Raw genomic sequence first — 14,320 nt, forward strand, 5'->3', positions numbered from 1 at the left:
CAATTGCTGAGGTCATCTTCATATAAATTCACTATCTGCAGTGTTTTTAGTATATTACACTTCTGAACTTGGTAGCTGACTTATGTAAAGTTTTTTTTTGTTTTAAACCTCACTGACCTGCCAATAACTGACACTCACACCCACAGATTTGTATTTCAAACTCTGGTGGAGATCCTACATAAAAAAAAACACCAAATCTGTCACATTGTATTTTGGATGAATGTGTCTAAAATGATGAACAGAACATGTATGTATATATTTATATATATACACACACACAAAACAATCTCAGGATTGCTCTTGACTTTAAAGATTAAATATAAAACATGACAACTAGGATAAGAACCCATTACTTGTGCAGCTTTAGTTCATGTGTAAGGCCTGACTCTGCCACTAGAGGTCCCTAAATGATAAGCAAACAGATGCATACGTCTCTTTTTAAAAATATGTCTATAATGTTTAAGTAATTAAGAAATCTTACAAGAAAATAATGTTAAATATTAGTCATACACGCATATATTATTAATGAAATTTGGTTATAGATCAGACATACTGTATACATTTAAAAAATTAACAAACAATATCAGTTTCTCTGACAAAATGTTAACCCTGTTGACTTCCAACCACAACCATAAATGCAGCCCTGCATTAGACCAGGGATAAACTGTGTTATAATCAGTGTTGGGAGTAACTAGTTACATGTAACTGCGCTACAAAATGTATTTAAAAAACAAGTGTAACTTACCCAAACAGTTGAAAACATTTGTTAGAAAATTAGAAAAGTAATCAAATGTAATAAGTTACATTACTTTGATTAAGAAATTGACATAGTTATATTACTTATCACATTTTAAATAGGGTAACTAGTAATCTGTAACCTATTACATTTCCAAAGTAAGCTTCCCAACCCTGGTTATAATTATAAACCGCCTCGCAGTGAGAGGTAACCTCAGCATCAGTACCAAGTAGGAAGAGAGAGGCTGCTGCAGAGCTCCCACTCTGATCTTATTTTCAGTTACCAAGTCTCACAACCCCAACCACCCACATCACTAAACTTACATTACATTTATCACATTTCTTTAGTAAAGACATGGCGATTCATGTGTGCTGTTAACAAACTTCTACGGTAACGATATTCTGCATGACAGCTTATTTTTGTTAAAATATAGGGCTTGAGCGCATGCGTGGAAGTTGACGCCCACTTTTTGCGACTCATATGTCTAAATAAACGATCTTTGTAGCAGCAAGATGCTCGGGGAGTTTACTTTCACATATACTTTACCTTATGAATAAAAACATATTAAGCGCAATCATTAATCGTCAAAAGTTGAAGTTGTAGTTTCTATTTCACTATGAAATCACAAGTAGATATTCTTCTGGTAATTTTGTGCGACATGGGATGAAATCATTTATCATAGCTCCCCCCGTCCAACCAAATAATGGTACAGCCTACCGACGTCCTGCGCGGGAGCGGAAAACGTGCTTCAGACTGTACGGAAAAGAGGTTGTGTGTTGTCCTGAATAATATAGCGCTACACCAACGCTTTAGTGAAAAAATACCAATATATAGTCTCCATACAGACGTCTTAACACACCAGAGGTCAGTGAAGATGGTTGTTTAATCTGCTTAAGCGTTAAACAGCCGGTTAGTTTGTGTGTTCTTGTGGATGCGGGCTCTACTCAGCTCTCGACTTGTTAACTTTTAGCTTTTTACGTTTTGCTGGGTGTCATTGAGATTAGCTGGAGTATATGTAGCAACAGTATGCAGTGCAGGAGTATTGTCTTTATATTGAATGTGACTGTTACGTTTGAATGAACTGTGGACTCTGGAGGATGTAGGAGGTGGTTAGGGGGAGGGGCACCTGCGCAGATGCACTCCAGACAGTGCAGTTTATGTGACTAGACGAGCAAATAGTAGTGTTACAGCTATGTGTGTGTATGTGTGTTTTTAAGTTGTATTTATTTTCCAGCTTACTTACACGTTCAGCATGGCTCGAGATTGGAAACCTGGTGATCTGATCTTTGCCAAGATGAAGGGATATCCTCACTGGCCCGCACGAGTAAGTTAAGTCTGGAGCTTAAAGGACAAGTTCACAATTTCCCAATCTTCCTTTTAATGAAGACCATTGGAAGATGCCTTCATGATGCATTTACAACTGATGGAGCACACAATCCACAGTCGTCCTTCTGTGCAAAAATGTATCAAAAAGTGTTTTTGAAGCTAAAATGAAGTTTCAGCCTCCCAAATGAGTCCAATCAAGTATATCAAGATATATTTCAATGTTACAATCTTTTTAGAGCCAAAGTTCCTCTTTTTATTACTATACTTCCACTGCAGCTCAACTGGGAAATGCAAAGGGGGGATTTGATGCAAAAAAAAAGTAAAAAACTCAATGTGTTTATAGTCACGATCACTTTTTTAAGAACAGCAATGCAATATTATGTAATCCAATACAACAGCTCCCCCATAAATTCTACTTTTACGAAGCTTATACATTCTCAGTTTTTGCTGATATTGTCAGAAAGATGATAATTCTACTTTGTTTATTACTGAGGTTGTAGTGGGTGTGGTGTGCATTGAACTGAGAAGCGTTCCTAATATTTTGCCGCCCTCGTGTATAAATGGGGCGGACCAAATGTAGTGCTCTGTAACAGTACATGCAAACACCAATCCCACGCACCAAGAGCAAATAACCCACATCCACTTGATAGATATAAACCACAGAAACTCATTATAAGCATGAGACAGTAGAGATGTTTCCTGTTTGCTTTTCAACATTGCCACTCTGTGAAATGAGAGAAAAACAATTCTCAGTGTCCAGTGTGACATCCTCATGAAGCTTGTTTGGACAGTCCAACGGTCCAATACCTGGACATACTCAGTTTACAATCATATAAAACAAAAACCTGGAGTCAAAAAGTCCTTAAACAATCAATTTTCAAAAAGTTGCAGACTAATTTTTTATATTGACTAATTTCAGTTATTAACTTTTATTGTTTTGGCTGTAACACAAATACCTGCTTTGTCTCTCTGACAGATTGATGAAGTCCCAGATGGTGCTGTGAAGCCGTCCAACATCAAGTTCCCCATCTTCTTCTTTGGCACACATGAAACGTTAGTTACAGTCCATTAACAGTCTTTGATTTCTCCTTTACAGTGATGGACTGGGTTTGTCCATTCAAGCAAAACCAGTGAAAATATTGTAGGACAAATTTAATATTCATGGCTATATGATCATTTAAATCTGTGGTACAGAAAACTGTAATGCCAGGTTTACTTATGTATTCTGTTATTTCCATCTACTGATAAAATTAACATACTTTTTGTACTGTGGTCAGTAAAGTCTTCAGATTTTATGCACTGAATACACACATTTAAACTATAACTATAGTATTGAACTGTCATTCATTTGATTAATTGGAGGTTTTCCTTTTTAAATTTACATGTGGCTGAATAAAGTTACCTGTCTGTGCAGAGTAAACACACACTACATTTTAATTGGTCAGAAAGTATTAAATGGACAAAACATTCTTGACAATCTTCCAACAGTGCATTTCTTGGCCCAAAAGATATCTTTCCATACCACCCCAACAAAGAGAAGTATGCCAAACCCAACAAGAGGAAAGGCTTCAACGAAGGATTGTGGGAGATTGAGAACAACCCAAAGGTTGAGCTCACTGCACCTAAGGTACATCCTCCTCCTCACCAAAGACATTTTTTAGTATTTACTCTCAATAACTTGGCCTTAGACTTAGATTCCCTGCACCTCAGATGTTTTATATGCGAGTTAACTTGTGGTTACTTTTGTTCTCATTTTACCACCCTATAGTTAAGATGGGCCACCCAGGCTGAGAACAAGATGAAAACAAAATGAAAACAAAAACTTAGGTTTCATTTTGCTATCAAAAATGATTTCACTAGATTTGTTTTTAAAATTAACAATATTCTCCACAGTATTCGGCTGTGATGATAGAAGTTGACAGTGAAGAAATAAGTGGGAAATAATTTATTTTCTGATTTGGTTATAGTAAAACCATGTAGTGGTTTATGTAAAAATGGCCGCCTTCAAGCCAAAAGCTCAGGCCTCAACCTGCTCTAATGCTTTGTTTGCAATCTTCCTCCTCCTTCGGTCATTCGTTCATAGCTTGTTGTTAAGATTGTTCCAAAGGGTGTTCATATTGTCCGCTCTCATTATTAGGATCAGACTCAGACTCCAACATTTACTGATGTACTTAAGAAATTCTGCTTAAACAATGAGAAAAAGAAGCAAAATGGACCACTGCAGTTTGTTAATGTAGCCTCTGGAGCCAGCACAACTCTGCTGCTGGAAGCTCCTCAGGAAGGGGAGCTTTAAAGGAGCTAAAACGGTCTGATTCAAACAGAGCTGCAAAAGGGCAGTATATGATAAAGAACTTTCCTGAACTGTAAATCATGTAAATGTATTCCAGTAGAGTCCCGGAATATAAATATAGATCGGGAAATATGCATGGTATATCCCCTTTGAAGGTAAATGGAAAGTCTGCATACCGTGACTTATGCAGAACTTATTTAATGTGCACAAACACCTGCTGGTGTCTGACAGGCTTGCTGAAGAAGACCTAAAACGTAAAATCAGATATTATTTTGTCCATAACTCAGCATTTTTCAGTTTTTAAATTGTTGCACCTGTTCAGTACACTTAAAAAACCCTCATTACCATATTATTCCTAAGTTGTTATGTTTAATCAGTTTATTTATTTGTTCATTTTTGTTTATAGCCGATTGCCCCAGAATCTTTCACTGAAAAAGATTCAGACACCAGTCCCGAAGGTGAGGAGGATGCAGACGACAAAGAGATTAAGTCCAAAGTAAGTTTTCTCCTTTTCAAATCTGTAAATGTGCAGTGGACAGTCTGGGTGCTTCATTGCATCGACATGCTAGTGGTTTGTACCTGTGTTGTCAGCTTCTTTTCTTCTTTTGCTGTCTTTCTCTAATCTCTGTCTAATGTTTGTCTGCTGCATACTGAATTATCAATGCAGGCCATAGTTTACAAGTTAAGTGTGTTTTTTTTTTTTTTAATGATAGATGGAAGTAATATTAAAAGACTTGCATGCTGAGAGCAGTACCTCAAACAGAAGGATACTCCCTAACTTTTCTCCCTTTTTAAGACTTGTTTATCCCCACCACACTGCGTCCTATGCTGTGTCTTGGGTGCATTCAGGTTCCAGGAAGTGAGGCTGAGCAGGAGACTGAGAATGAGGAGGAGGAGGAGGAGGAGGAGGAGGAGGAGATGATGGAGATGGAGGAAGGGTCTCTGATCTCTGAGCAGGGTCCTCAGAACCAGGATGTACGTACTTTGCATGCTGGGTTATCACAAGCGGTGTAGGTCCTCTAATCTCCCCCCCCCCCCCCCCCCCCCTTGTGGGAAAGCATGTGACACTCAGTGATTTTCGATTGGTGGTTTGTTTCTGTTTGAGTCAGAATTTCTGTTGGCAGCCACAAAGTTATCTTTGGTGATTGATATCTTGATTGCAGTGTCTTGGTTTGCCGTGTTAATGCTGCTGTGGTGATGATTTACTGAGAGAAAGCAGTCCCTGTGTCGATGATTAAGATGATCAGGTTTTATTGGGACATTAATGTGGTGTGTGATTATAACAAAGATAATTGGAAAGTGTTTTTTCTTGTCTGTTTTACTGCTTGGAGACCATTTCGACAACTTTCCATTTCCTGCCTCTCTCTTTCCACATACTGCATAATTCTACTGTTTACAATTAGTTGACATTATTTTGTTTTTGCATGGCTTTCTGTGTGCTTTGGAGAAAGGTAAGTTGTGACACAGTTAATGTACAGGTATGTATGATGTATTTTGTTCAGGATGAGAAGGGCTCCTTTTCTATTTTTGCATTTCTCCTCCCTATCTGTAGTATCTTCACTAACTCAATTGTGTTGCAAATCCCACAAAATATAAGCAGGTTTGAATAATTAGTATAGAAATCATATGTACACTGTTGTCCTGCAGTGCATTATGGAAATTGAGTAGCTATGCACAGCTGAAAAATCTAAGGTTAATTGCAAATGGTGGTGGAACAGCTCCAGAAAGATCTTGGAAAATAAGAAATAACTCTTCCACCTTTAGAAAGACATTTGGCTTCTTCTTTGTGAAGTTTAATTGGGAATAGTAGCTCAATTGACAGCTGTTAATATGAAACTATAAAGTATCTGATTTCTTGTATACTAACTGCAAAATCTGTATACTTTTAAACTTAATACATACCACTTACTGTGTACAATCAGAATATAGTCTGTATAACTGTGACTAACAGTTGTTTTCGTTATTGATTGAACAGCCAATTATTTTCTGTTAATCGATTAATCTTTTAATCTATAAAATGTCAGCAACAAAGTGAAAATCAAAATCAAAAGTTAATACTGTATATTCAAAAGTGTCTTTTCATTTGACCAAATGGTTCAAAAACCAAAATGATTACATTTATTTTCATATATAATAAACAAAAGCATTGAGTACACATTAGACAGTAACATTTTGGCCTTTTTGCTGGAAAAAATACTGAAATGATTATTCGATTATCAAAATAATTGCTGATTAATTTTCTGATGATCAACAAATCAATCAATTATTTCAGCTCTAGTAGTCTGGCTCTGGGACATAGGAACAGTTAATAAAACACTGGCACAGTTAGCACTGCACATGGTGTAATACCACAGTTATACCACTAGATGGTGCTACTCATCCAAAAACACATTGTTTTCTTGCAAGGAGGAGGATAAATTAACTCATCCAAGAAGGACTTCAAAATGCTCGTCCACTTGTTGAAATTTTTACCCAGTTTTCATTTTTTTCTCTTGCTGACATATTAAAGAGAACCAGGAAGACTGTTAGTTACAATGTTTGTAAACTGTAAAAATTAATGAAACATTCACATTTTAGGCCTCACTCCAGAAAGAGTCCACAGATGTTCCTAAACCCAAGAGAGGAAGAAAGAAAAAGGTTGGTAGTGCCTATTAATTGGGTTATTTTCAGCAAGACAGTAAAATATGCAAGTAGTTGATTGAAAACATGTTTAAGAGCTGTGATTTCATTTCCATTTCTTCAGGGCGATACTGACCAGGAAACTGAGAAAGAAGATGCTCCTGCGAGTCCTGTTAGTCCTTCGGGTAGGCTTTATTCCCTGTGATGTTCATGTAATAGATTAAAAATTGAATCTTAGAAAGTTGAAAGTGTGTGTGTGGTGTGTGTGTGTGTGTGTAAACAGGTGGAGAGGCTCCAAAACGAAGAGGCAGGAAACCCAAAAGTGAGAAGTTGCTTTTGCTCCAGCAGCAGGACCACCAGGGCTCAGGAAGTGAAATGTAACCACATGAATATGCACACACACACATCCACACATCTATAATAAAAACATCAGTGTTTCAGATGCAGAAAATATTATTATAAACTGTCTTGAAACTTTAATGTGAAGATGCCCAGATGTGTTCACCAGCTAAATTAAACCTACATCCTACAAAGCATCCAAATATAACACTAAAGTCACTAAAGGTGATATTAATACAGCCATCGTAATTACATTCTCACAACACAGTGATGTACACTTTACTTTCATTCCTTCTTATTTAGGGACTCTGTTGAGTCGGACAGAAAGAGGAAGAGGGCAGCAGAGGACAAGTCCAAGAGTGGAGAGGAGGAGAAGAGAAAGAAGAAAGAGGACGGCAAAGGAAAGGATGCAGAGGGGAAGGAGCCTGAAGCCAAGAAGAAAAAGCAATCCAAGGATGACAGCTCCTCTGGCTCTGATGATGAAGAGGCAGGTGTCCAGTCTACACAAATAATTTCACATCATGTTTAATATTCTGTGTCATGTATTCATTCATAATATTTTTCATTTCTTTTAATCTCAGAAAAACAAGGGCAGAAAGAAACAGCAAAACTCAGAAATAGACAAAGAGGCGCGGCGACGGAAAGCAGAAGAATTGAGAGAGTAAGTTTTCACACAATGGCCACAAGTTAGAAAAGCCTGAAATGATGTCTTCATATTATTTATTTTGGTCTGAGCGACATCCAAAGGCTGGGCATTAACCAGAAAATGTTTCACTTGAGAAATGACAATTAATTGATTATCAAATTAAATAAATAGTCCACTGCATAGCATAATTGGTTTATTAGTTAAGTTTAATAAATCATTACATTTTGATGAATCAGTCAAATTTCTGAATCCATGGCGCTATGGTTCAATAGATCCCCTCTATCACTTCAAAGAATAGACACACACAATTGTGTGAATTTTATGGATTTTATTAACTACACACTACTAATAAATTAAGAATAAATAAATGTAATGATGAACTTACAATACAGTATGAATTCAACAGATTGTTACTCGATATAGTGGCATGAATGTAAGATGATGAATTTGAATGAGCGATATGTAATTATGTGGAAGCTAAGAAACTTAAGTTTTACTGAGTTTTGCCTTTAAAGAAAAAATGTTTTACTCTATCTGACATCAACCCTTGATTAATGCAATATTTGAATCCTACTTTCATCGATGGAGGGCCTCAGCTGCCCTTCAGAACCACGCGTACGCCCACCAAGTGGAAGATCTCAGAGAGCGTGCATCGGTCCGGGTGGGGTGAGGATGGTCCAGGTCGGCTGGTCTCCTGTCAGACTGCCTGGTCCAGTGGTTGTCTGCCTGCAGGCTTTGTCCCTCTCAATTATGATGAGTCGTTGGGTTGACAGACGTTTATCTGCCGAAAAGCTCTCATAGGTTGATGACAGATGGAGGAAAAAGTCCAATTTAACTAGTTGACTGTTTAATAACTTTCTGGAGGGATCTCCGCGCTGGCCACATGTCAAAATCCTCAAAATTTCAAAAACAGGCTGAATGCAAAACTTAGTGAGGTGCTTACTTTAAAGGCCTTTCCTCTGTACGTTTGCTGACAAAAAATACAATATTACAAAAACTTAGTTAAGTATAGAAATTGGCGCGCAAACTGAGATAAGGTAAAGAATAACTAAAGATAAAAAGAAAAAGAATAATAACGTGATTAAAGGAAGAGTGTGAGGTGAAGATAGCATGAGCAGAGCAAACCTGAAGCAAAGCAGAGCTGGTCTCAAGGGATGCAGATGGTTTTTCTCCCTGGGGGAGGGCTTGTGTGTCAGCCAATCAGATTCATCGCAGTTACTTTGTGGATCTAATTTCCAGCTTTCAACCTCAAAACCTTTCATCATCATTAGTCATTCATTATTTAATCCTCATTATAAAATGCATACTATAATACAGTAACACAGAAAACAGGATGTGTATTATTCTGACATTGATATGTCATCAGCTTGATTCATTAAAAATTGAAAATAATTACCATGATCAAGCATAACACATTATTCTATGATAGATTTGATTTATCATCATAATGTAAACATAACATCAATGTAATACTTTCTCACATCAAATAAACATTGTCATACCAACATTTGTGTTTATGAAAGAAGAAAGTATATGACAGTTGCTGTAATCAGCAATCACAGATACATGGATATTTGATTATTGCATTTATTAAAATGCAATAATGGAAGTTTTCTTTAGGTAATTGATATTGTTTTTAAAACCATACTATTGCCCAAGATGTATTTGTGTAATGTTTTAACTCTGACTGTGCAGTGTCTCCATACTTTATGGCTAGTATAGTGTCTTTTAATTTATGACAGTGGTGTGTATGACTCCAATCTGATGGTAGAAAGAAAAGATGGAAGTCTCTCCGATAAGTTCTGACCTCCGAAGTAGACACCAAAATCTGTCTTATGTTGCTTTTATGTAGTTCTGTCACTTTGGGTTTCTTCGTGGAATGTTAATGGATCTTTGTCAAAGAGAGAGACTGTGTCAGTCTCTATATCAAACCTGGTCCAATTTACTCATCTCAGGGTCAAAGGTGAATCTGACCAGATGTTCTGTCGGCTACAGCAGCATAAGTGTTCAAATACTCCTGCTCCTGAGTATGCATGCTTAGCCACTGTCTACGCTTATAAAAGATAAATACTTACATTTTTATAAATAAGCTTTCTGACTTGGTGTCTTGCAGACCAAATAAAGATGATGGAAAGAAAAATGAAGAGAGGACAGGAATCAAGAAAAAGGGTGAGTACTGTGTTGAAGACAGTTAACAGTCTGAGGCAATGTGGAAATCTCCAATTTCCTCTGTTGTAAGCCATTTATATGAAAGATATTGTGAAGATTAGATTTCATAGTGCGGTTGAGTTAAATAGTAAAACAGGAAACACAAACACAGATGTATAACCATTGTACAGGACCTAAATAAATCTGTCATTAGTTCTCAAGTTTCTCTTACTGCGTCTTAATATTGATGGAAAACTGAATGTCCATTCAAATGTTTTCTTTTCTATAGAAGTGTCGACTGACTCGAAACTCCAGAGACTGCACAGTGAAATCAAGATTTCACTGAAAATTGACAACCCTGTAAGTTCAACTAATTCAAGTCAGATCATGAACTCATCACGTCTTTCTCTACTGACAGCTTTGTAAATGTTGATCTATTTCTCTTTCTTTCATACACTGAAGTAACAAAGACTTCATCTCAGTTGTCCATAAAATGTGTGAAACTGAAAACATAATCCAGCGAATAACAGTGTCTGGTCAAATCAAACTGTAGGATTATACTTTCCTCTTAATGATTTTCTTGCAGTGTTTTACGTTAACTATCTTTAATTTGTTTAAAACCGTTATAGTATCATAACCTCAATCACCCTGCATCTCACAAACTTGATGTGTGGTCTTAACCTCTGCACTCAATCACAGATCCACTCTCTTTTAATTATTTGGGGTTCACGCATGACCGTAGCATTATAAACACCATATTTCAACATTTTCCTTTTTTAAAACAATGGTTCATCGTAATTTCGACCTAGCGTCATATGCACCATTACGTCTATCTAAACACCGCCTCAGCCCTTTTTTTTTTTACTCCTGTATAAGTTTGATAACAATCCAGGCATTATTAGTGGAGTAATTTATAAGATACACTGGTGGTCCCGTTAGCACCTGTACTAAGCCATTTCGGCTGATGGCTCTAACTCCACTAATTTGCGGCCAAATGGAAAAAAATGGGCTGAGGCAGTGTTTAGATAGACGTAATAGTGCATACTGTATGACGCTAGGTCAAAATTACGCCGAACCATCACTTTAATGTAGACTCACATGATCAAAAGCAGAAACGTGTACAGTATTCCAGTGTTAACGCTTTACTGGTAAATCTGGATTCTCTTAGACTCACTTGTCCTGGAGAATAAACTTGCTTTGTACCTTAAAGATAACCTGTGGAGTTTTGTCCTCTAGTTTTTAATAGTACCTAAACTGCATAACACTGTCTTTCTAATGGTTTTAATACACCATGGTTAGGTTTGATAATATGATGCATTTCTGTAGCCCTGTTTGTTTTTTTTTATATATATATATATTTACATTGACCTCTAAATGTATTCTTGCTACCCTACCATCGTCCTGCCCTCTCCACACAAGGATGTGAAGAAGTGCTTGGAGGCTTTGGATGAGATCAGCGCCCTTCAGGTCACAACCCAACACCTGCAGAAGCACAGTGAACTCATTGCCACGCTCAAAAAGGTAGACTCACTTAACAATATAAAGAATTAGGTTTCAAATCAAATAGTTATTTTATGTTTTCTGAAGATATTAAGAAGTAATGCATGATTTTTGTTCTAGATTCGCAGATTCAAGGCCAGCCAGGACATCATGGATAAGGCTACCATGTTGTATAACAAGTTTAAGAGCATGTTCTTGGTTGGAGAGGGCGACTCTGTGCTCAGCCAAGTGCTAAACAAGTCTTTAGCTGAACAACGGCAGCACGAGGAAGCCAAGAAAGGAGCACTAAAGAGAGTGGAGCAAGCCAAGGAGAACAACTCTGGTACTTAAGTATTTAAGTGTTTTTTAAAGCTGAAATCAATACATTTAGAAATGGAATAGTTTGTAGATAGGAAATGTGTTGCCTAGTACAACTGACTGGAACACATACAGGGAAGCATTTTATCTACCACGAAGTTTGACATCGCTCACTTTCATTCATGGCAATATAGTATATGTCTGTTGGTGCCTCAGCCAAACAAACACATTAATGTGCTGCTGCATGCCAAAATAATTGTTTGTCTCTTGTTGCAATGAATGGGCAGTCATGCATTGATTGATTATCTATTGCAATAATACATCTAAGATATCAACTATTTTTCTTTATTTTATTAGCAGTAGTAGTACTAGTAGGAGGAGTAGTGAAATATAAAAAATATTTAAAGTATGTTGAGAATGTGTAAATGTAAGAAATATTAGCAATGGACTGTTGTGGTACTACAACACACGTCAAATGTTGTAGCTGCGAGGGAGCCGTGGTTTGGTCAGTTGAAATTACATCATGAGGCATGTCTGCCGGTAATTGCTAAATCAATTATGATCAGCTGAGTCGCTGGTCAAAACCAACGGAGACATTAAAGGTCTGTGCTTTCAGTCAGTTTTCCATTGCTCCTCTTCAGAAGGACGTCATAGGATCTCTGTGGTTGGGATTCTCAGTAGGAACACTGACTAATGAGAGGTCTGCAGTCACATCCCTGATTTCCTGACTCATTTAACTGATGAACGTACTTGCACCAAAATGACTGCCTCTGTGAAAGGTCTCTTTCTAGAGCAAGGCATGCCCAATGGATGGAAAATCCTATTTATCTCAGTATGGTTTGAAGCAAGGCATGTGTCATCACATGCTCCTGTGAGTTCTCCTCTCTGTTGTGGTTTAGGTTGCTTATCAATGTGTTCTGTCTGAGTCTGTGTCTCTCTGAACTGCCTGCAGACAAGTTGTCAAATGGAGACATTAACCCTGAGGAGAAGCAGCAGGAGGCCGAAAGTGAGAAGCTTCTTGAGGACACCCTGGCAGGAGAAAATCACAGGTAGTTTAACCAACACATACACAGACCAACACTGGTTCATCTTTAGGATTTGTGTTGGAATAAGCCACTGTTATCACGCCAATCAATATCATTAGTGATTGAGTGTTACTGTCACTTTCAGTGGCAGTGTCATGTTTCACAAACACATCCCTGCTTTATGACACTCAAACTTAGCCCTAAAAAATATATGAAACTAGGTTGTGGAGTTGCAGTTTTTATGTGGTCCCCTGCTAATATGTCACAATGTTTTTCTATGCATTGTACAAGCATTATACAGAATAGGAGTCAAGTGCTATTCTATTGAAGAAAACAGAATATCATTATTCTTGTACAGCCCACAAATATATCTATTAAATGTGTTACTGTTTATTTTGATTGCAGTCCCCCAAAAGCTCAGGAGGAGTCCACTTGAGTGTCCCATATACCTGAAGAGAAGAGATTTGCTGCTGTACTCAAATGACCTTTGTCCAAACCGGGCTTAACAACTGGGATCTCCTGTCCTGTTGCTTTTCATGACTGATAATGATCACTGGTTTCCAGTTTACTGACCTGTTCCACCAGTTTTGCTGCTCAGATGTTTCAGTACGTGAAACTACTCCACTCCCAAACTTAAGACTGACTTGATATTTTATTTTTTTTACTTGTGTAATCTTTCCTTTTCAGACACTTTGTGTTACATGCATTGCCACTTCTGTTGAATTTTGTGTAAAGAGTAAAGCACGTGTAAATCTGCAGCACTGTGAACTTTGAGCATGCATACACACAAAAGGTTAGTACCATTTGGTCCATTTGTTTCAATTGGAGTAGATGGTTTTGGTTGTATCTTTTTTTTTTTTTAATGACATTTACAAAAACAACAGTTCGATCTACTTTTTACTCAGATGATCTGCAGAACAGAGGATTAGCTGTAGTTAGAAGCATCTTATCATGTCTAATAGTGGCTGTATTAACGTTCTCTAAAACATGTTTTCTAGATGCATATTCATTTAAGATGCACAGATGGAAAGGTCTGGAGTTTGCCAAACGTTTGCCAAGAAAATGCTTTATTCTCAACCATGTTCAAGTGTCTCTTTTAAAGCTGTTTCTCTTTTAAACGTGAGATGTAAATAAGAGTATTTTTGTGCCTATCTGATGACCTGTTTAAACATCCAATAATAAAGTAGTACGTATATTACGCCATGTTGTCTTTAATCATATATTTACTTTGATTGCACACAAAAATAACATATGGTAATCTCAGAATAGAAGGTGTCTGAGGAAAAGCAGACATTGCTGCTGAGTCAAGAGTCATACAAGTCATACAAGAGTCTTAAATTCTCTTAATACAGACTCACAGGAACCATTAACACATTACACTTAACATCCTGTTT

The 14,320-nt window shown here is 37.2% G+C and overlaps 1 protein-coding gene across 2 annotated transcripts; it reads left to right on the forward strand.

Moving 5' to 3' along the window:
- Positions 1-1,464: 1,464 nt before the first annotated feature.
- On the forward strand, positions 1,465-14,121 carry psip1a (PC4 and SFRS1 interacting protein 1a). 2 transcript variants are annotated; one of them, XM_053339927.1, is made up of 17 exons: positions 1,465-1,600; positions 1,971-2,060; positions 3,039-3,115; positions 3,551-3,689; positions 4,759-4,848; positions 5,202-5,327; positions 6,930-6,989; positions 7,096-7,156; positions 7,255-7,348; positions 7,614-7,797; positions 7,892-7,971; positions 10,070-10,125; positions 10,394-10,464; positions 11,524-11,625; positions 11,725-11,926; positions 12,854-12,950; positions 13,332-14,121. In XM_053339927.1, the coding sequence occupies exons 2-17, from the start codon at positions 1,989-1,991 to the stop codon at positions 13,360-13,362; spliced, it is 1,542 nt and encodes a 513-aa protein (XP_053195902.1). In that variant the 5' UTR covers positions 1,465-1,600; positions 1,971-1,988; the 3' UTR covers positions 13,363-14,121. The 2 variants fall into 2 exon arrangements, with proteins under 2 accessions (XP_053195902.1, XP_053195910.1); XM_053339935.1 differs by lacking the exon at positions 5,202-5,327.
- The last annotated feature ends 199 nt before the right edge of the window (positions 14,122-14,320 follow it).

The sequence above is a fragment of the Scomber japonicus genome, chromosome 2 (assembly GCF_027409825.1).
Source record: "Scomber japonicus isolate fScoJap1 chromosome 2, fScoJap1.pri, whole genome shotgun sequence".
Lineage (NCBI taxonomy): Eukaryota > Metazoa > Chordata > Actinopteri > Scombriformes > Scombridae > Scomber > Scomber japonicus.

Bases quoted from the DNA above. Each gene is read 5' to 3' on its own strand.
- psip1a (XM_053339927.1), top strand. From the start codon at position 1,989: ATGGCTCGAGATTGGAAACCTGGTGATCTGATCTTTGCCAAGATGAAG. The intron at 2,061-3,038 runs GTAAGTTAAGTC...TCTCTCTGACAG, and splicing joins ATCCTCACTGGCCCGCACGA to ATTGATGAAGTCCCAGATGG. The intron at 7,349-7,613 runs GTAACCACATGA...CTTCTTATTTAG, and splicing joins CAGGGCTCAGGAAGTGAAAT to GGACTCTGTTGAGTCGGACA.